Raw genomic sequence first — 22,976 nt, 5'->3', positions numbered from 1 at the left:
TGTGTAGAAAAGATTGTGTGTGTGTGTGTGTGTGTGTGTGTGTGTGTGTGTGTGTGTGTGTGTGTGTGTGTGTGTGTGTGTGTGTGTGTGCGTGCGCGCGCGTGTGAGAGAGAGAGTGAGAGAGAGAGAACCATTGATTTCTGCTCTTATCATTCTTTCTGTTCATGTTAATTATAAATAATTATAAGAAAAATAACGCAGTTTTATTGTACTTTAGTGTAATAACTTTCTAAATAATGTGACTTACAATTCAGTAAAAAATTCTAAAAATCAAAATCATAATTTTTTACCTAAATATCTAGATGGCCAAAAGTATGTAAATTGTGATTAAATTTACATACTTTTAGTTGGAAGTCGATTTTCCTTAGCTAAAATTATCAAGATTGAAAACCTTAAAAAGAAACAATTGTTGTAGAACTTCTATGCAACTTACTTGAAATTGCATATGGAATATGTAGGTTGTGAAAGAAACTTATGTTGCATGCTGCAAGTTGGTGAGATAGAGTATTCTGAATTTCTAAAGAGCTTAGGTTATATGAAAAAATGCTGTTTGTGTGCTAAAATAAAGACATGGACGAGCACAGATTACTGTCCCAAATCTTTCCCCTTACTTGTCCCAAAATGACAAAATAAGGGGAAAAAACGTATTATGGGTGTACTAAATGATTTAAAATAAGAAACAGTGAGAACTGTTGGGGCAATTTCTGAAATGCAGAAGCCTGCATACAAATTAATAGAAAACGCTTGAAAGCATACAGATTTTCGATGCATAACAGGATCAAATACTTTAGGAAGTGCGTTTTAACAGAGCAATTTATAATGCAAATTTAAAATAGTTTCATGAAATAGTGTTTGCATTTAATTTTTTTTAATAGTGAAAAAAATTTTGCTAATTTTTATATTTCTTGCAGGTTTTTTTTTTTTTTTTTCCACTGTTAAAAAGTAAGGTTTGGAGATTCTTGTAGGGTTAACAATTTTTAATAAATTGTGTTTTTGCTGAATATAGGCAAGATGATCACTCAATAGTAGTTTGTGTATTGTTAGCATTTAGTTGTAGTATCCATGTGTTGATCTCAAAACCTCTTTGATCTGAAAATTTTGGCTGATTAACTGAAAATGAATTTCTTACTACTCTTTACTTAAGATCTTGAGTTGACAATCAAGAAAGTAAAATGGTGCATTCGAATGTTAATGTTAAAACTATTTAATATAAATTTATCACTTGCCTTTTTAAAGTGTAAAATATAAGGATTCTCGAAATTTTTCTCTTCTATAAAAGTGAGAACTGTGTCATCCCATGATAATGATCCATCACATGTTCACCTCTCCTTTTCTGTAACCTATTATCCTTTTTAGCCCACATAAAGGCAAGTTAAATTACAAAACATTTAAATACAAAATATGGAATTATTGGATATGTTATCTTTCAGTCTGAGCTTTAAAAAGTTTGTCACTTTTAACACTTAATAATTTTTACTATAGATAATTCATATTCTGTGAATAATTAATTGATTAATTTCTTTAGTATATGTGTTTTCATAGAGCATTAAAGTACCAGATATTTCATTTAATTCCAATAAAAATCCGTGGAGCTATGAAAAAAAATGAAATGCTGAATCCTTTGTAATAGTACAGCTATAAATGGACCAAATATATAATAGGAAATCAATTACCATTTTTGCTTATGATAACTGTATGTAAGAGTATGACTTCCCATGCAAAATTGAATCATCTCATTTATGAATGCAACAAATTAATCACATGATGCAATAATAAATTTTAGAGAAATGTAGAATTATAATTTTTATTCCTTGTAATATCTAGAATAAATGGCAATATCTAAAAATATGGATCTTGGAATTGATTCCAAATATTCATCTAAACACGTTTCTCAGGCTACATTTCTATTTTTATTTATTTGTTTCTTTTTTCTTTTTTTTTCAATATTATGATGAATGATTTTTTCAATTATACAAAGTATTTTTAAATGTGATTTCTTATCCTTTGTAAATCTTATAAGAGAGATATGATATGAAATAAAATTTATTAGATGTGTAATCTTTCCTCATAAATTATTAATTCAATAATCCTTTAGAAAAAAATTATATTTTTGTTAGCTATAGGATCCATGAAGCCAAACGACACCATATTCTAACACCGTTTTTAAACATTCCAATATTTATAATTTTCTTGTTGGCAACTATTATGGAAAACGATCGGCAACACATGTTGCTTTTAAGTGGTAAATACCAAAGTTAGACGCAATACTTTTAGTATTAAGAATTATAAAAACCTTTGATTGATTAATAATTCCAGTATTATCATTTATTTTGAGATAGTATGTTTGATTGTGATCAGACAGCTATAAAATAGTAGTTAAGCCATTAACAGCATTATTTTTTTAATTTTTGCCCAAATAAGTTATATATATGCACAAAAAATTGTGTAACAGTATAATTATAGTCAAATTATGTTTCGTCTTGAAAATAATTGATATTTTTGAAAAAGGGTATCGTTATAAAATAATCAATAAAAAACAAAAGACTAAGTTTGTGACAGATCGTTACTATAACTTCTAAATTACATGTGTAAGGTACTTCATTGTAATATAACAACCAAGCCAAAAAATATAATGTTTCAAATATAAAAATTCTGTTCCCTTCAACTTACAGGCGAATTTCAAATTTGTTCCCTTGTTATAAGGAAACGAAGCACAGAATATGAACTTTCTATTTCACTCAATATTGCTGTATATAGGATGAAGCTAAACTGTTTTGTGTACCAAATATATATTTGGCACCAAGTGGTGTACATAAAATTTCTAAATCCCCAAATCATGGCAGCTAATGGGTTAAAGTTAACTAGTGTTTAAATTAATTTACTAAAATAATTATTAATTCGTCCTAAATCTCTCAAATCCAATTAATTACCAGGGATGCCTCATCCTCTCTTTTGAGGTATCTTGAATATTGACCAACAATTAGATAACAATTATTTTTCTTTTGATAGTATGTGGATATTTTACTGTGCCAAAATAATATTGCATTTCAAAATGAAATAATTATCTGGAATTTAATTTTTTTTGTTCCTTTTTATTAGCAATATTTGTATAATATTGCTAATAAATTATTATTTTTTATTATATTATAAATTTTTATTATTTTATTTGTATACATGTTTTTTTTTTCTATTTTATGTTTCAATATAAAATGTTCTTTTTTAAAATCTTCATGTAGTTATCTGTGAATCCATATAATATTCTATCTTATTGTATCGATAATACTGAATTTCTTAAAATATCAATCTTGAAAAGTATATTACCACTTTAAATTAAAAAAGTAGTTTTATAAATCAGCAAAATCATACTATTATAATTGGATAATTTAAACTTCACTGTTTCCCTATGATTTTTTTTATATATATTTTATTTTGAAATGTGTTGCTTAATAAATTCTGGAAATTCTTTTCGTATTTTTGGTTTATTGAAAAGTTAAAAAAAATATCTAAATAAAAATCATCTTAAATACATATTATGAGAAAAAGCAATAGCGTTTTTTGTGATCCTTTTTGACAGCTCCAAAAATTTGTCTGCATTAAAGATTTTATTCATTCATGTTTTTTTAATAATGAAAAAAATGGAAGATAAAAGCAGCAATGTATGAAAAATTTAAGTACATTGTGGATGTTTGTAAAAATACATGTCAAAATATAATCTCTCAGTTATAGCTGAATAAAAAAAAAAAAAAAATAGAAGAATAAAAATGCTTTCAGAATTTTCATATATTTAGTTTTGAATTGTCTGCGTGGTATAAAATTTATTCAATTGAAATCAAATTTAGTGTCAGTTCCAATCATCAATAATATCAGCAAATTCCCGTATTTATGATGAAGTAAAAATAAGGATAGAATGTTTATAGTACTTTTGGAATAGACCATTAGGAAGTCACCACAAACTACAGAAATTCGTCGACAAGTTTGAAGTCATGGGATAGCGAGAGTAAGTGGCACTTAGGCCATACTATAATTATTTCGGTCACCGATGTTGTTATTAGCTCAGTTAGAGTAAATATACAATGAAATTTTGCTAAACGAGCATAATTCGTTCCCAAACATTACTCACATTGTGAAATATTCATGAAGATAAACTTTCTTTTTTCTATAGGAATCCTTATAAAATAGGACAATGCGTTCCATTCTGAAAAGAAATTCTCAAATTTATAATAACATAATTTATTATTTCTAATGCATGCGTGTGTTTTTTTTAACTAAAAAATTGTCCAAAGACATTTTTCTTTGACTACGCTTCAAAATTTGGTAAAAATCCAACACAGCATTATTATTAAATGAATTTTTAGAACGCACAACTATAGCTTTATCAGAGCACAGTTTCTTGATATATGATACAATAATTTCCCATACTTTCAACATCTTTCTTATTTCACTGGAAAGGATTGCTCTGTTGGGTATTATTTCCTCCTCTTATGACCAAATCTCCTCCTTTGCTTTTTGCTGCGGTAGTTCTGAGTGTGTTCCACCAATTCATCGCTGTTGTTGTTATCCACCTCTATCCCTTTAATCTTGGCCATAGATACAATCTTGTCGATTAAAGTCAGTAAGCATTTGGTCAAATCCTTAGAAGTCACATTCGACAATTCTGTCCGGCCAACTCTTCGTCCAGGTAAATATCAGGATTTTCTTCAAATAGTCTTTCAACACAATGGGCCAATAACACTTGCCGAGGAATACTATTATGAAATGTTAATAATTAAGGTGTTATAACTGTATTTTTCTATTACTTTTGAAGCAATTTCCTGACAGACAGTATGTTATATGCAACCTCTTTATGCTGTTCATTGATTCAAAAAATCGTAGAAAAAGAAACTATCAAATTTAAGTTGTCTCCAGTTGTTAAAGGTCAGGTTCTGTTGTTGCACCTCTAATGTAGAGGAAATCGATCCGTTTGGTGGATAAAAGATCTTTACATGGGAATGCATCGTATAATCACTGCATATTAATACAGAGATTCAAATAGCACAACAGAACAAAATTTTAAACTCATGTAAAATTTATTCTGAAAGTTGGTGGATAAAACCTTATATCAATTGATCATAACTCGTGTCAAAACAGAATTCGTGATGAATTTGCTAGAATAAAACGCAAAACCATGTGATGTGGCTAGAGAATTTATCAGCAATACAAGCCGTATATCATAATTAGGATGCTGTATGAAAAGCTATTGAGCGATTTCAGCTTTTTTTCTGGTCCTTAAAAAAAATATTTTTCTGAAGAATAAGTTTTCTTACTTCAAACTGTGGTTTAAAATTTTAAAAGAGGTTTGAAAAATTAAAAAAAGAGAGACCAGACATCATTAATAGCCTGCATCTGTAAATATACTGATGTGTCATCATTTGATCACTGTGATCTTGATTATATCAACCTCATTTTATATAATTGTTGGCTGCATAGGGCGTCTGTGCTTTATTAGCACAAGATATATTGCTACCTATCTCCACAGTGTTTGATATTAGGAATACTGTACAATACTGCAAAGATATCCTAAAAATATTGTTCTGTATTAAAGTGTATAAAATTCTACGATAATTAACAAATTGTCTTTTAAAATATATATGCGTTTTGGTTAGTAAGCTTAATTTTGAGCACTGATATGTTCCTTTCATCTTCTGGATTTATATGTAATTGGAATGCATTACAAGATTGACGTTTCCCTGGCAGTTTGATAAAAACAATAATGAATTTGTTTGTATCCATAATAATGGGAGGGTGATATGACAACTTCCTTGAAATATTCCCCTTTATTTATGCGCCATCCAACCAGGCTTGAAGTAAAGCTCTGTTATTTCATGACACCTCATCCACCTAATATTCTATTTTCCTTCTTTGTGTTAGACCTTCGGAATTTCGTCCGCCCTTTTCAACATGATTACAGATTTTCCCTCTGTCCCTCATGGATGGAAGAAAATATCACAATTAAATATTCGCGAAACAAAGAAATCTATTATTGAAAACTAAGCAAAAAAAATTTTAATTCAGAAACATTTTCCATTAAGATCAAATTGGTATTATTAAAAAGGCAGTTTTTAAAATTATGTAAAAATTAATTTTAAGCAGGAATAATTTCGAGATTTGTTATGGAAGAAATTAAAAATTTCAATTCATTTTTAATTAATTCTTCTAAAAAATCGTTCGAAAAATATTTTTATCAAAAAAAAAATAATAATAATTTCAATTCATCTGTATTCAAACACGAACGAATTGAAGCGAAATGATGTTTGTTTATTTACGAAAAGGAGTATAATTTTTTGCGCGTAATTTGGATAGAAGATATATGCATTTGCATTTATTCTTAATCTTTTTTCATTGAGACATTCTTTTGGAATTCTACTCGGTCATTTCTTTCTAACGGAACGCGTTCTTTGTGAATAGTTTTCCATGTAATATTTGTCTGACGAGAGTATTTTATTCTTTACTCTTGTTACATTGCAACTTTTTCCCCACCTCTTTTGCTGATCCCGAATGTTTCTGACAAATCGACTTCTCAAAAATATGTCTAAGTTAACGAAATTCAATCTTTTAGTTATTGGTGGTGGTTCCGGAGGTATTGCGTGTGCTCGTAAAGCCGCTGAACTAGGTGCAAAAGTTGCTCTTATCGAAAGCAGCGATATTGGTGGGACATGTGTAAGTATGGAGAAGATTATCTATCATATGTTAATGCGCATATCTATATATTATAACGCTGGAATAATTTTGTTTGGATTTTAACTGGCTTGGAATATATTGCTAGAAATGTAAACATCATGGACGAGTTCATAAATGGCTCATCTAGCTCAAAGGAGGTTGAAATTTTCATTTCGTTGTAACTTTCTTAATATTGAAGATAGAAAAATAAATCCAGTTCGTCAAATTAATGCTTCATTAAGACGAACAACTTTTTTTTATAAAGTTCTATGATAACTATAATATATTAAAAGTTAGGGTCTGAAAAGTAATTTTCACGCCCTAATTTTGACTAATATCAAAAATTTATATTGCCAGATATAACTTCATTGTAAAAGAATCTATCTTTGCCTCCTATCTTGCCAAGATGATTTTTTTTTCATTGTTACTTATTTGTTCCAATAAACTTGCCATCACATTAGGTCCAGCTGCAATATGTTAAAAGGATTGGACTAAATTTCATTTTTTAAAAGAACTTATATTCTGAAGAAATATTCAGAATTCTTTCAAGACATAGAATATTGTCCTTATTTTATAGTTGATTGATATAATGTATCAAGTTTTTGCATTATAAATGAATCAGGGTACCAATTATGCTATAAGGATCAACTAAATAAGTTGATGCAATTTAAAAACAAAAATTGCAAGTTAAGAACTTACCTCTTCCAAAATTATCAGTTTTTCAGAATTTTCACAATTGACACTTGATAAAAATTGTGGATGCTCTTGGACGTGTGATGATAAATCTTATGTAATAATTCCGAAATTAAACGGCTAAATTAAAAAAATACATTGCAGTCACCAAATTGTAATTTATTTAAAGCAATAAACTGACTTGTATTGTTACTGAACTGTATTCTTTAATTGATATGAGGCAGCTTTTATACTATTTAGTATACATACTATACTTTTATACTATTAGTAGCAATTATTGAAAAAATTTTATGGTGTTCTTTAGTTTTACCTGAATATTGAAATTCTCATTTTTCTCCTCAGCAATTCCAAAACAATGCTGAATTTAGTTTTTGAAGATTTTCTGTTGTAAAAAAGATGTTATGACTTAAACACTTAAAATGTAAATCTGGAATTTGCAATTACTCTATATTTTTCTTATTTAGACCAGTTTTGAAAGGCTACAGAGTGGTCTTTATTTTTCTGAAAGCTACTCTGTCAATCAATTTAAAAAAATTATAACTTATTTTAAGATCAAAATGCAACTTCATCTACAAGAAAAAAATACCTAAGTAGCAAAGTGTAACAGAATTAGTAATTTAAAGCCTACATTATTCTTTAATTTATAAAAACCATTTTTTTTTTTTTTTTTTAATGTAACACAATAGTCGAACTCTATAAAAATTTAATTCACTTCTGGAGACATCTACATAAAATTAAATTTTGCTTTTCTGATTAATTTTTTAAAAATTAATCTACTAAACAAAACTATTTTAATTAAAAGACCAATTTGAAAGTGAATACTAAGGTACAATAATGAGTTGATCTGTATCAATAATTCTCTACTATCATTGCTCTCTTATAGCTTTTCTTACGTGACCATTGTGGATAAGTGAACTTAAAGGAAAAATTGGTTAAATTTTTAAATTGAAAAATTTGTTATTTAAGCTATTTTCTATTTTAGAATAGTAATATTTAAAATGAATAGAATTACAGGAAGGTTATCAGCTTAAATCCTAATTCCATTTTTAAAAAATATTTATTTAAAGTGGTGTCCATTAATACTTTGCAGATGCATTAGTGTTCTTGTGATCTTTCAATTCTGTAAAAAAGATGCATTTTAAAAAGAAGATATTATAATCTTAGTAGGGTAATAGATTTTTTTTTTTTTTTTTTTTTTGTACACCTCTGCTCTCAATTAGCTTGATAAATTTATATGCTACTCATTTAAAAATGTAAAAAATAAACCACCTTGCAAAATACCTTTATCTGGTTTTATTGTTATGCTAATGTGAGAATTTGTGATGCTCAATTAAATTTATTTCACTCCAGGCCCACATTTATAGTACATTTTTATTCAAATTAAAACTCAAAATTTGTTAATTCTTGAATTGTATATGCAGAAAATTCTTAACTGAAACAATTTCCATTGCAGAATCTATCAATAATTCTATCTGCATTTAAATAATAAAAATATATTATTTATTTATTTTTCAGGTAAATGTTGGGTGTGTTCCAAAGAAAATTAGTTTTAATTGTGCTTATCAAGCAGAATGTTTGAAATACATGTCAAATTATGGATTTTCTGTTGAACTGAAATCTGTTGACTTCAGGTAATGCATTTAAAATTAATTTCGAAATATTGCAATATACTGCTTCTTTTAAATACTTAATATAAAAATTTAAATAATAAATCAAGAAAAAAAAATCAACTGTAGAATATTTGTTATGTATTCATAACTCTCTAAATAGTATAATATCTTCAAATATTAAAAAATGTATTAAGAAAAATTTGAATAAAAGAATATTTGTTTTTATATTCCAGCTTCTATGCTAAATATTTATTATTAGTTTATTTTAAAGTATTTTATTTCAGAACAATTTTTATCTTTTTTTATATATATAAACTTCAAATTGTTTGCCATAAATTTTCATATAAGAAGAAAATTGACATTGATTCTGAAAGTGCCTAAAATTGAATGCAAATTGTTGTCTTAAAAGGAATAATAAATTTATTTTGAAGTGAAATAAGTATAATAGGCTTTACATGTTGTCGAAGATACTTTGTGAAACATTTCAAAGGGCTTAGCAATTTTATTGAATAATATGCTCTGTTATTATGCTATAAAAATGCTTCTTTTCAATAATGATTTCTTAATTGAGCTACACCTTCTTCAGTAATTTTTGAGAATTATTTTTCTTTTTTATTTGCATTTGCCTTACAGTATAATAGTATTGCCAATGACAGTTAAAATTATCTGTAGTCACATCCTATAATCAAAGTTCAGATATAAAAAAGTCTTGCCATTTCATATGAATCAACATAAATTAAAATACAATTGCACTTCAAGTTGCTGTTTGTTGCAACTCAAATTATATACAAATTCAGTATGCGTAAAAAATGGTGCATGAGAAAAAAAAGTGGCAGTTCCCTGTTAGAATTGGGGGGGGGGGCAGTCTATTACTCATCATTGAAAAAATGTATAGAATATTAATATTCTGTTACTCTCCATTCCCTTATTTTTTTAAATTCTTCTTTGAACTGTTAGCATTACATTTTTATTATATTTATGCAGAGAATATATATTACTTCTCTTCATACAAATAAGGTGTTAGGATAAGATCAATTGTTTTTAATAAATGAAAATATATATTTTGGTGTACATATGTAGATCCTCTCTCTGTTGTTAATGAGGAATGGGAAAAATAAAATGAATATCAATTCTATTAATTTCCTGTTAAAAAATTTTGAAAGATTTAGTACCTGTTAGTGAATAAAGGATTTTGTTTTAATAAAAATAAAAAGAGAAAAGCAATCTGTATTCAATTGTCAAATGTGTTTCTTTGATTTAGCTATTTTTTTTTTTTTTTATAATAATAATAATGATTGCTCCAGAGTTTTCAAACTGCCATTGTGTTCATCAGTGAGATGCTAATAAAAGAGAGAATAAAAACATATATTCAGTTAAATTAAACCAAGTTAAGCTGGTCCAAGATTCCACTATAATGGAATTTAAACTTCAGAATATTGTTTATTTATCAAACAGTCATAAATGTTGTTTATTTATTGAATTAGACTAACTCGTAGCAATGTGCAATAATTAGATTTCCCCCCCCCCCTTAAGCTGCTGAAAATTGTCATGTTACATAAATTGTATACCTATTGAAAATTCTCATCATGAAGAAAATAAGTTTTGATTCTATTGTAATTGAAGATTTACTATTACTTAGCTTATAACTATTTCTAGTGGGGCCCTATTCATAGGGCTATTCCGTCTTCTTGATTGCATAATATATGTGCATTTCCACATTTTTTTTAATGCTTTAAAGCATGAAAGTAGATAAATAGATGTTGAAATTATGTAAATTGTTTTGCTTATATGAAATAAAAAAATATTTTTAAAAAATACTTAAAAATTGAGTAAAAACTTTCTTTATTTTTCAAATTATTTTATGTTTATTATGTAATTCCACAATACTATATTACATTTTCAAATGCTCAATGTAACATTATATTACAAGGTATTTAATATTATAGAAACTCCATGTCTGCAAAACAAGTTTTCTTATTGTTTTTCCAGGTCTTTTAAATTAAAAAGAGATGCTTATATCCGTAAACTCAATGATATATACATTTCTAATTTGAAGAAGGTAAGCTTTTATAAATATTTGAATTTAATACTTTAAATTTCAATTATTATCCTTAAGTTAAAATGCTTGAATGTAAAATTGCTACCATTTGCTATATTCTAGAGTGGTGTTGAACTCATTAATGGAATTGGCAAATTTGTTTCAAATACAGCTGTTGAAGTAAATGGGGAAGAATATTCTGCTGATCATATTGTTGTAGCAACTGGAGGCTATCCATTGATTCCTAATGTTCCTGGTAAATATTCTTTAATATTTGTATCACATGATACTCAATTAAATTCCTCCTGATTGGAGTCTTTTTTAATGAATTCATTTCTGGGTTAACTCTAATATTTATTTGTAGTATAAATTATAAATAATAATAATTTATTCTGCAAAATATTTAAAGCAATTTTTGAAACAGTATAAAACTATCACATTTCAAACTATGATCAATGAGAAGTTTGACTTTTAAAAAAATGATGCTGTGTAATGATAAATTTCTTTTAAGAATTTATTTCCTAAATATATTTTTAAATGGTACATCTTATAATTTATATACTTTCTTTGTATGGCTTTTGTTTGAATTTGTAACTGGATATATATATATATATATATATATATATATATATATATATATATATATTACCAACCTTTCAACCAATTAGAAAGTAGAAAGTCACCCCAATGAGTTTTTTCAATAATGGTTGAATGTCTTTCTTTCTACTTTCAAATATGATCATTTTTTGGAGATTTATTTAATGGATTGTCACTGATTAATGACTTAAATAAAACTTAACTTTTATCACTGCTATATTGATATGTATTCTATTATTATCATTTTGACTACTTGCTCTTCAAAAATTATATTTGCATTGTTAACAACACTTTTTTTAAAAAAGACTTTACTAAATTGCTTACCAAAATTAATAAACATGATTCATTATATAGGTGCAGATTTAGGTATTACAAGCAATGGCTTTTTTGAACTTGAATCCATTCCTAGGTACTTTTCTAAAAATTATTGGCTTTAAATAATTACAATTGATTAATATGGGTTATTTACAGCTGTTTTTTGAAGAATTTATATTTAGTATATTCTAAAATTCATTCCTTGGTATTTTCTGCTTCTAAAGCATTATAGGCTAAACTTTTATTATATGTAACATTTTTGTATGTATATAAAACATTCTTTAAAAAAATAATTTTCCTTTAAGAAGAAGTAGGCATGGAATTTTTTATATTTATTTTATTTTTCAATAGTATAGTTTTTTCTTTATATAGTATTAGAAAGAGCTAAAATTTTATCCAGTATTAAGATTTCCTTATAAGAACCATAGCTGGCAGCAAATATAGTCAAAAGAGGAAGGTACTTTGAACTTATATAACCTAAGTGTGGTATTTTGCAGAGAACACATTTTTGGTTTCAGAGTCTTTATGAGAAATTAAGAATCTGTGCGACTTGAAAATTAAAGAGCAGCCAAAATTCAAACAATTAGAAAATTATTATTTTTAGAGTAAATAATTGAAATTATTACTTATATATATGTTCTTAAAATTTATTTTCTAATCACTTTAATTCAAACTAATTTTTGAATCATGTTAGATTCTGTAAATATAAATGTAACTTCTGTAACTTTACTTGGCCAATCTTATACTAATTTATTCAAATGAAAATCATATGGCTAAAATAAATAATTGCTCAGTTAAATTTTGATAATATCATCTTTTGAACATGCATGAGCTCTAACTGCTTTCTCACATTCTTGTTTTCTTTCTACCACCATATTATGTTGAGCATGCCATGACAATATTTTAATAAAGAATTTTTTATTTTCCTCTAAAATTTGAATATTCTTCTGAATCATTAAGAAAAAAAAATAAAGCAAAAACTTAAAAATACATAAGCTACAATTATAGATTTTTTTAAAGTTATCATTCAACTACATCTTAAAGTTCGATATTGTTTTGTTGTTTAAGCTCAGTTTTAACAATATGATTTTCTATAAACATCATTTGAAAATAAATATTAACCCTTAAAAATATTATGGAAGTGTGACTTTCTCTATTATGCCTTTGAAATCATAGATGATTTTACTGATTCTAAAATATTATGATGTAAAAAATAATAATCACTGATGTAATTATTGAGGCTCCTTTATATAAAAAAATATTAGAATGCTTTACAATTTTTTATAGATTGTTTGATTTAATAACTTAGCATTTAATATAAATGAATATTTTTTTCATATATTAAAAATTAAAGTCTGAAATTTGAAAAATTTTAAATTAAATCTTTAGGTCTGTTTTAATTTCTGGTGCTGGATATATTGCAGTTGAACTGTGTGGTATTTTAAAAGCATTGGGATCAGATGTTTATTTGGCTATTCGACGTGAAAAGGTGAAAGATAATACACTGTTTTATTACTCTTGAGTATGATTACAGAATCTGTTTAATTTATAAAGTACAGCTGCACACTTATGTTTTTAAATAATAAAATTTATAAACTGTGATGGGAAAACTTTGTATTAAAAAGTTTTTAGCATTTCAAATGTAATAATTAATGCATCCTTCTATTAGATATTTTAGAGTATGAAACAATCATTTTTCCTTTGTGTTTTCATAGTTTTAACTGACATTTTATATAATCTTTATTAATTCATAACTTCTTTAAAAAGTGTGTTATTATCCATAAAAATATGCCATATGAATGTAAATAAATTTAAAGTGTATTGAAACAAACAAATATGATTATTGTTAAATTCTTATACTCTTCATGATTTTGTTTCCTTCTTGAGAATCATTAAAACTGATATTATATCAGTTTTTAGTTATTCTGATTATATATGAAGAATCTTTTATATGTGATTAAATGGAAACACAAAATATATAAACTTAAAAGAATAATTTCAAAATTCATCTATATATAGGACCAGATTTCTGTCTAGACAACTCCTAGAGTACAAGTAAACAAATGAGAAAGAAAGCATTATTAGTTTAAATGCCAAAAAATTTATAAAGAAATATAAATGTTCATAAATTATATTTATTAAAACTACATGTATGTTTACATTGTAGGGTCATTAACTGTATGTTTACATTGAATTTCTGAAATAATTTTAAATAAATTAAAATTGATTAATTATTTATGCATATTATAGTGGATGATTAGTTCTTCCTTTTGTAATTGCAAATTGTATTCTATTTCAAATCTTTTCTTTAGCAAATTGTATTATTTTTCACTTGACAGTCTTATGTTTTATTTTGCTGAAGTTTATTGTTTCCTTGTTTCTATCATAATGATCACATACTTTCTAAAATTTACTGAATTATGAAGTTAATTTGACCAATTATTTGAAGAGAGGAGCTTAATATTATATGCTGTCTGGGAACATAATATACCTAAATCTACCACTTCCTCATACTTGTGATATTTTAATCATGATTCATCTCTTATAAAAGAAATATTAAGTAACTAAGAATTTTTTCCTCAGTGTATTTAAAAGTTAATCAACATAATTATAATTTTCTTATTTTTTTGTAATTTATTTAGTTTGTGTTTTGCTTTGATTTTCTTTGTGGACGAAGGAATTAGGGATTATGCAATTTGAAATAATCAGAAAAGGATATTACTTGTTAATATCCACAGATTTTTCTGATAATATTATTGAACAGTAGATTTTCAGAACGTTAAAAAAAAATAAGAATTCAATTTGAAAAGCAACATTATAACTAATGATATCTTCAAAAATTTTGTACAAAACAATAAAAAAATTATCTTTTATTGTCTTACTTTTATTATTTGTCTAAATATATAAGAAGAACATAAAATATTTTTAAAATATAATATAATTAACATTCGAATATAAGACTTGTTAGAATCAACTGCTTTTCTACTATGAATACAATTAGTAATTAATATGCTTCACAGCTATGACTGAATTAAGTTTATACTAAGAATGCCTGCATTTATCTTTCACTTTTGTTCTTCTTTCAACTTTTGTTGCAAAGATATAATATGAATTTAAAAATATATTTTTAGTAGTAATTAATTATCTATAGATTTTATTATATGCTTTTATTTCTAGTTAAATAATTTATTACATTTTATTGGAATGGCATTATGTTCTGTTGGCAGTGTTACTATGTTTTAATGTCAATATTTTTTTCCTAGGTTCTTCGTACTTTTGATAATCTAATCAGTGATGTTGTTACAAAAGAAATTGAAAACTCGGGTGTCCATGTTCTTCGAAACTCCAATGTAAGACTTGATTATTTTAAAAATTATGTCAAATTAAACATGTGATATTATAAATTAAATCAATTGTAGGTATTTGAGATTAAGATCTTCTGAGATCTTGTGCTCTATTTATCCCCATTACTATTGTGTGACCAGATTATAAACATTTTTTAAGAATTTATTTTCTAAATGTAATTGATTTTGTGAATTTTATGTTACTAAATTATGTTGGTGTGTTAGAATTAATGTTAATTTTATTTTGCCATTTCATACATATGTTTTATATATATATTTATAGAGAGATATGATATGCTTTGAATTAGAGCAACTAAGATTCAGAGTTAACAGTTATTTATGCAATCCCTCTTATAAAATTGCTGAAATATACAACAGATTCTAATTCAAGAAATTATTTTAAAAAATATAATATAAGAGAAATAATTATACTAAAAACAAACATTTCAAATTTAATAACAATATTTAGAGACCTCAGTCAAATATCATAATATGATTCTTTTTCCCTTCTCTTTTGTGACTTCTATCAGTCTATTGCTTTTGTAGTTATAGTTGAGATTTGCCATTTCATACATATGTTTTATATATATATTTATAGAGAGATATGATATGCTTTGAATTAGAGCAACTAAGATTCAGAGTTAACAGTTATTTATGCAATCCCTCTTATAAAATTGCTGAAATATACAACAGATTCTAATTCAAGAAATTATTTTAAAAAATATAATATAAGAGAAATAATTATACTAAAAACAAACATTTCAAATTTAATAACAATATTTAGAGACCTCAGTCAAATATCATAATATGATTCTTTTTCCCTTCTCTTTTGTGACTTCTATCAGTCTATTGCTTTTGTAGTTATAGTTGAGATTTGTTTCTTGTCGCTCTTTTTATACAACAATTAAGAATAGAACACTGATCTTTAAAATTATTTCAGCATACATAACTTGATATGGAATTTGCCAATCAAATATATTATCAAAATTATGCTGAAGCTTACCTAAATAAAATGGCACTCAGAGCAAATACCAAAACAGTGTCCAATTGAATTTTATTCAGAATTTTTATAAAATTTATATCTGTCCTGGAGTTAAATTGGGTTATATTTGTGTAGAGAAGTTGTTTGGTTAATTATTAAAGGGCAAATATTGTGCAGTAATTAAATGCTTTAAGAACCAGAACTGAATCAGTATAATAGAGTTGTATTTCCAGTAAAGAATTTATTTTCAGGCATTTCATTATTATGATTAGAGGAGGTCAAGGTTTCTTAATGGTTGCTGTGATTCCAACTTGCAATAATACAAATTTGTTCCAGCTCCTCAGAAAGCTGAGAAACATCTGATGAGAGAGAGAGATTTGAATTTAGCACTTTTATTACCCCCTTTTTCTCATCCAGTTAAGCTTATGGCTATTCTTAACAATTTATTATCTATTTCAAAGCACTGTTTTTTGTTGATTGATAAGAATATTCGGTGAATTGACTTTCTTATATACAACTAATTGATTACACAGTTTTTACCCTCTGCTAATGCCGTCCAGGATGTCTGTCCTGTCTGCCTTACCCTAATTACGCCACAGAAATTTTATAAATTTGCATCCTAGAATATTTTTGTTGTTGTTGTTGTGCTAGTTTGTGTGTGTGTGCGTGCGTGCGTGTGTATAACATATTTTAGCAGATTCTTGGCCGAGAATAAAAGGCTTTTGAAATTTTAACTTCAATATATTTCATCATGGGAGGCATACTAGGAATAAGGCAGAAGCAATGGTAGGTTGATATCTGTTTACACTACAATCCAAGAGCAAAAGAGGCAGAATTTTTCCCTTCAGTGATTTTAGTATGAGAATTTGATAGGGATTTCTTTGCCACATGTCAACTTAGGAAAGGAAATCTTAGGGATCTTTAAAAGGATGTGGCAAGCATTAGGGATTTCTATCCCTTCACTTCAAGCATGAGAAGATACTGAATTCAGCAGTTTTATAGAGGGTGTGTAGAATTAATTAAATAAAAAAAAGTGGTATTGGATCAGGAAATAAGAAAACATTTCAGAATGTAGTTTATATGGGCTAATCCCAAAATTAGGAAAATTATTAAGAAATAATTTAAATTAAAAAAGTCATTACATATTATATATATATATATAATATGCTTTTTCTCATTTATAAGATTGAATCTGTTGAAAAGGTTAATGACAATTTAAAAGTTTCTGTCAGTGGGAAAGATCCTGTTCATGTAGAAACTGTTATATGGGCAATTGGAAGGAGTCCAAATACAGCTTTGAATTTAGAAAAAGCAGTAAGTTAATTTGTCTTCTCTTATTACTATTTTTTATCTAAATAAATTTAGTTATTTCTTATTTTTAAACTTGTTACCAGGCTAATATACAGAAAGTAGTTCTTTGTATTCTATTAATATCAAATCTTTCATATAGTTGAAGTTTATGTACATATTATTCAATTCCAATCATAAATTTGTTGAAAGAAATTTTATTTCACTAATATTTGTTTTCGAAGGCAGTCAGTATTTGAAAATATAATAAATACTGTATTGTAATTTTGGTGGTATTTTTTAACAGCCTGTTATGTAACTCCAAAATGAACTTCATATAAGCCTGTTGCCATTTTTTTAAATGTATGCATGTTCATTATTTCTCTGGATTATTTTAGCAAAGCCAATATATAATATTCAATAAAAAATAATTGTCATATCGGGGAAAATAAGATGTGTCTATTAGATTTTTGCAATAAATGTTATAAATTTAATGTTTGAATGCTTACAAATTAATTTTTTTTATTATATTTGATTATATTTTTTGAAAACTTATAAAAAAAATCAAGTTGTTAAGAATATATAAATTTTTGTGGCTATATTATTCATCTATATGATTGTATTTGTGATAGTAAATTTAATTTAAGAGCACATATTTAGAATAATTGCTTTTTACCTCCATGCTCCTCACTTTTGTTTAAATGAAAGATTTCTAAAAATGTATGGCTATTAATAGTATGCAGTTTAATTCTCTTCAGAGGAATTTTCAATTTGAGAATGTTCAAAATGTAAATATTTACAATATTTTGTTTCAATCGACTTCCTTTTGCAAATTAGTGAATGCATTACTATAGTTCATCCTTCATTTGTAATCCATATAAATAATATGTGAATAGCATGAATTTAAAAGAAATTATTATCTATTAGTTATTTATTCTTTATATCTCTATCTATAGGGTATTGAATTGGACGAAACAAATCATATTAAAGTAGATGCTTATCAAAATACTTCTCAAAGAGGTATTTATGCATTGGGTGATGTTTGTGGAAAATGGCTTTTGACTCCAGGTAGATTTAATCATGTTCAATGTACAGTTTTTCTGAACAGTTAGCTTAGTAGTTGTTCATCATTTTATTTATGATTTTCCATTTTTCTTCATTTTAGTTGCTATTGCTGCGGGTCGAAAATTAGCAGTTCGTCTGTTTGGTGATGATCCTAATGCTCTATTAGATTACTCAAATATTCCATCTGTTGTGTTTAGTCATCCTCCAGCTGGAACTGTAGGATTTACTGAAGGTGTTTCATTTTGAGTTTTAATGATAAAACTGCATTGTTGAATATTAAAGTTATCTTTCATTGTTGTCTTAAAATTGAACTACAGTTTAATAATAATAATAAAAACAATAAATGACAAAAAAATGCCATTGTTTTTTAATTATTTAATTATTATATCAAGATTTTTACATTTATTATCTTATTTTATACTTTTTACATCTTTTTTTTATTACTATTATGATTACACTTCTTTAGAAACATATTTAGTTTACTATCACAGTCTCATTGTAACATTATTTATTATTTCTGTTTCATTCTTTAGAAAAGAATTTATCAACTATCTTTCCCTTCTAAAGGCAACATAATATTTTTTTTTTCAAACCTTTTCATGTATTTGTCTTTTTACATGTTAAAAGTTCTTTTTATTGACATGAAATAGTCATTTTTATCATTCTTCCATTTCCATTGATAGAATTACTTTGTAGTCCTTGTTTACTTAATTAATTTTAAATTTAATTTGTATCTGAAATTATTTTACTGTGACATTTTTTTTATTTATGAAATTTTTATTGATATATATATATCATTCTAGTTGGATATCTTCATAAAAAAAGAGCTCATTTGTTTGATCATAGTAGTTTATTGATAAGTTTTTATACTTAACCATTTATTGACCTGCTTATTTTGAGGTTGTATAATTTTATGTAATTTTTAGCAAAGTAAAACATTAATGATTATATTAGGGTTTGAATTCGGATATGTTCATGAAATTAAAGGAAAAAAACAGGATTTAGATCACTTATATAACTAATTATCATTGTCTTCAGTATTTGTTTAGCATTAATTGTGAATTTAGAGTCTAATGACTATAATTCAAAATTAACACTAAACCTACATAATAAATCAAATGTTTGTTTTTCGTTATTAGTTTCATTATGTCAGTGAAATTTGATTTATTTAATATTAAGTAGTGCATCTCCAATAATCCTTGTATATTACAAAATGGGATTCATAATTATTGTACCATTTAAAATAAATCTAAATATTCAAGATTTTCTGTAAAAAGAAATATTTATTTTCAGAATTCAACTATCTCTCCCCTCCCCCCATTGTTAGAAGGCTTTAAAATAAATATCTAAATATTTAAGATCTGAGTAATACATTATTGTTACATTTGTATGAGAATTCATTATTTTAATATATGGAGTCTATGTATTAAAACATGTTGTGCATGTTTTTCTTTTAAGTAATTGCAGTACTGCCATTTATAAGTTTATGCACACTTAAATAAATTATTCTATCTTAATCATTTTTATGTTGTTAGTTTGGCATAACTGTTTTTGTTAGTTAGTAGGTAGAAAAAATAGACTTAAAAGTCAAAGCAGTTGTCTTATTCAAGCAAAATAAATAAATGAAAACTTTAAAGATCATTGTCATTGCCTGTGCTTAAATATTTTCTTGCACTGATCTTTTTCTTTTAAAATTTTACAATACTTAAAATGAAAAAGTATGCACGATTAGAAAAATTTATCGGTAATCTGTAAAAATTGCCATGAAATAATTTACAACTACATGCTGAAGATCTATAATCAAATGTGGATGCATCATTGGCAACATTAACAAAAATGAAAGTATTTATTTTGAATAAAATAGATATTTAAAATTAGAAAGTAAATATTAAAAATATATTATGCTTGTCATGACTAAATGCAATGCATGAAATATTTAGGCATAAATAAATTTTTAACATGATTATTTATGTTTCATAGTAATAACTTATTTTCTACATTGAAATTTTATTCATTTATAAGATCATTTCTATGATGAAGTTTGTTGATTTTTTTTAATTATCAAAACAAGAAAATACAAATGTTTTTAAAAATTCTGAGAAATAATCCCATCTCCCCAGATGGTTCTCTAAAATCCTACTTTTGTGAGGAATTTTACCTGAAAAAAATATATATATAGCTTTCTTATTTATTGAAGGAAGTATTGCTGTATATTTTTTGTTGTTGTTATTATTATAACTTTTCTTAATTACTCTTTGTTTCTCCTTTCATATTTTTAGATGAAGCTATTAAGAAATATGGGAAGGAAAATATAAAAATTTATACAAGCATGTTTACACCTATGTATTATGCAATAACTGAAGAAAAAATTAGGTGCCATATGAAATTAATTTGTTGTGGTGTGGAGGAAAGGGTAAGACTGAAGTTCCAGCTACACTAAAATTACATAGTTTTATTTTATACAATAATTTACATGTTTGACTTTTTAATTTCTTATTTCTATTTACTGCGCACAGTTATTTTAATGATATGACTATAATATGATAACAGTTGCTGCAAAGCAACTTTTAACCTGATGTTATTTGACTTTTGCAATTCATAGTAATTATATAAATTATGCCTATATATATCTTAATCTATTTTATTATTATTATTGCAGGTTGTGGGCCTTCATATGGTAGGCCCAAGCTGCGATGAAATACTACAAGGGTTTGCAGTGGCAATAAAGATGGGAGCAACCAAAAAAGACTTAGATGCATGTGTTGCTATTCACCCTACCTCTGCTGAAGAACTGGTTACAATGCGTTGATGTTTTTTTTACACAAATAAAGTATTACATATTCATTGTTATTTGTTAATAACAGTATGTTAAAAAAAATCTGGAATTATTTTTGTTTTGCTTGTGTTAATTCTTGTGCAACAGTTGTAAATAATGTATAAAAATTAATTGAATATATTTGAAATTTAAAAAATAAGCATTGTTTACCAATGATTCATTGATTCCTTATATACTATATGTATATAAAAACTTTTGAATGCATGAGCTTATGCAATATATAACAATCTTTAACATCAATTATCTTTCCCTAAAGACATTGTAAATATGAAATTAATTTGATTATTGTCTTATGAACCATTTTTCTTATTTCTTTTTTATTATTTCTAAATAATTTAAGTAACAAATTTAAACTCCAGAAAATTATCTTGAATTAAGAATATTTTTTCCTCCTGCTCTGAAAGAATTTATTCTTATTGATTGCATTTTTATTTCATTTAAGTTTTTTTTTAATGATATATGATTGCAAAGTTGTAGTATCTGAAAGAAACCTCTCCTTCATTGTAAGATATGTATGATTAAAGAATTATTTACATAGCTCAGATTATTTATGAAATTATCTTACTTCCAAGAAAAGGCTGCTTTTTATTATTATTTTACAAAGTGGAAAAATACAGAATTTGAAATTTGTATGATGAATATTTTATTCACTAAGGACTTAACATTTTTATTTTGTTAATAGTCTATATACATATTTTTAAAATTTTTCTCCAGCTGCTTATTTATATTATAATGACAAAAAAAATTACTAATTTGTTCAATTATTGTATGAATTTAGAGTTAAAATTGCATGTTTCTACCCAAAAATAAAGAATAATTTTTAAGATGTTTTGATAGATATGAGACAATGTAATTTGCTTAAAACACTTTAAAGTTTTATCTTATCTTTTTAGCTTAGTGCTATAATGGAAACTTTCTCTCTGAACTTCGTACAAACCTACTGATAAACTTGATTTGTATTATTTCATTGTATATCTCAGACTCTAATCTTCTATATATTTTATAAATGCTTTACTATTTGTTATGCTCACATTTAAGGATCTTTTATATATTGATTTTATTCAACTTTGTTGAAAGATATATGATGAGAATTATGCTTTCAACATGCAGTATTATTTATTAGTTTAATTATTGATAGAAAAAGAAAGAAAATTATTTATTTGAGCTGAATTTATTAAAATTATTTGCATATCAGTTTGTATTTTTCATTTCAGTTTTAATTTTGTTTAAAATTTTTATCAAGAATTTTGCATTGGATTGCTATTTTTCTTTGGCTAATAATACTTAAAATTTTACATGTATGTATTTACAATTAAAGAGTTGTTTGGCTCAATAAATTTTTATATAGCTTTCAATAGTTTTAATGTCTCATTTAATTATTGTTGAAAAACAAAATTATAAAACCATTGTTGAAGCTTCTGAAAAAAATAATAATTTCAGACATAAGACATTTTTGAAAAAAATATCTTCTCAGACATTGTCTTTTATTATTATTATTAATAAGAACAAAATT

General features: G+C 25.7%; 1 protein-coding gene across 1 annotated transcript; it reads left to right on the top strand.

The window, feature by feature from the left end:
• The first annotated feature begins 6,306 nt into the window (after positions 1–6,306).
• On the top strand, positions 6,307–22,558 carry LOC129973008 (glutathione reductase, mitochondrial-like). The gene is made up of 12 exons (XM_056087353.1): positions 6,307–6,696; positions 8,905–9,020; positions 10,989–11,058; positions 11,161–11,293; positions 11,989–12,043; positions 13,339–13,438; positions 15,213–15,299; positions 17,461–17,589; positions 18,519–18,630; positions 18,728–18,859; positions 20,907–21,040; positions 21,287–22,558. Exons 1-12 carry the CDS (start codon positions 6,535–6,537, stop codon positions 21,434–21,436), a joined length of 1,380 nt encoding a protein of 459 aa, XP_055943328.1. The 5' UTR covers positions 6,307–6,534; the 3' UTR covers positions 21,437–22,558.
• The last annotated feature ends 418 nt before the right edge of the window (positions 22,559–22,976 follow it).

Source organism: Argiope bruennichi, chromosome 6, assembly GCF_947563725.1.
Source record: "Argiope bruennichi chromosome 6, qqArgBrue1.1, whole genome shotgun sequence".
NCBI lineage: Eukaryota > Metazoa > Arthropoda > Arachnida > Araneae > Araneidae > Argiope > Argiope bruennichi.
Note: the sequence above shows the minus strand (reverse complement) of the source record. Positions and strands in the feature narration are given on the sequence as shown.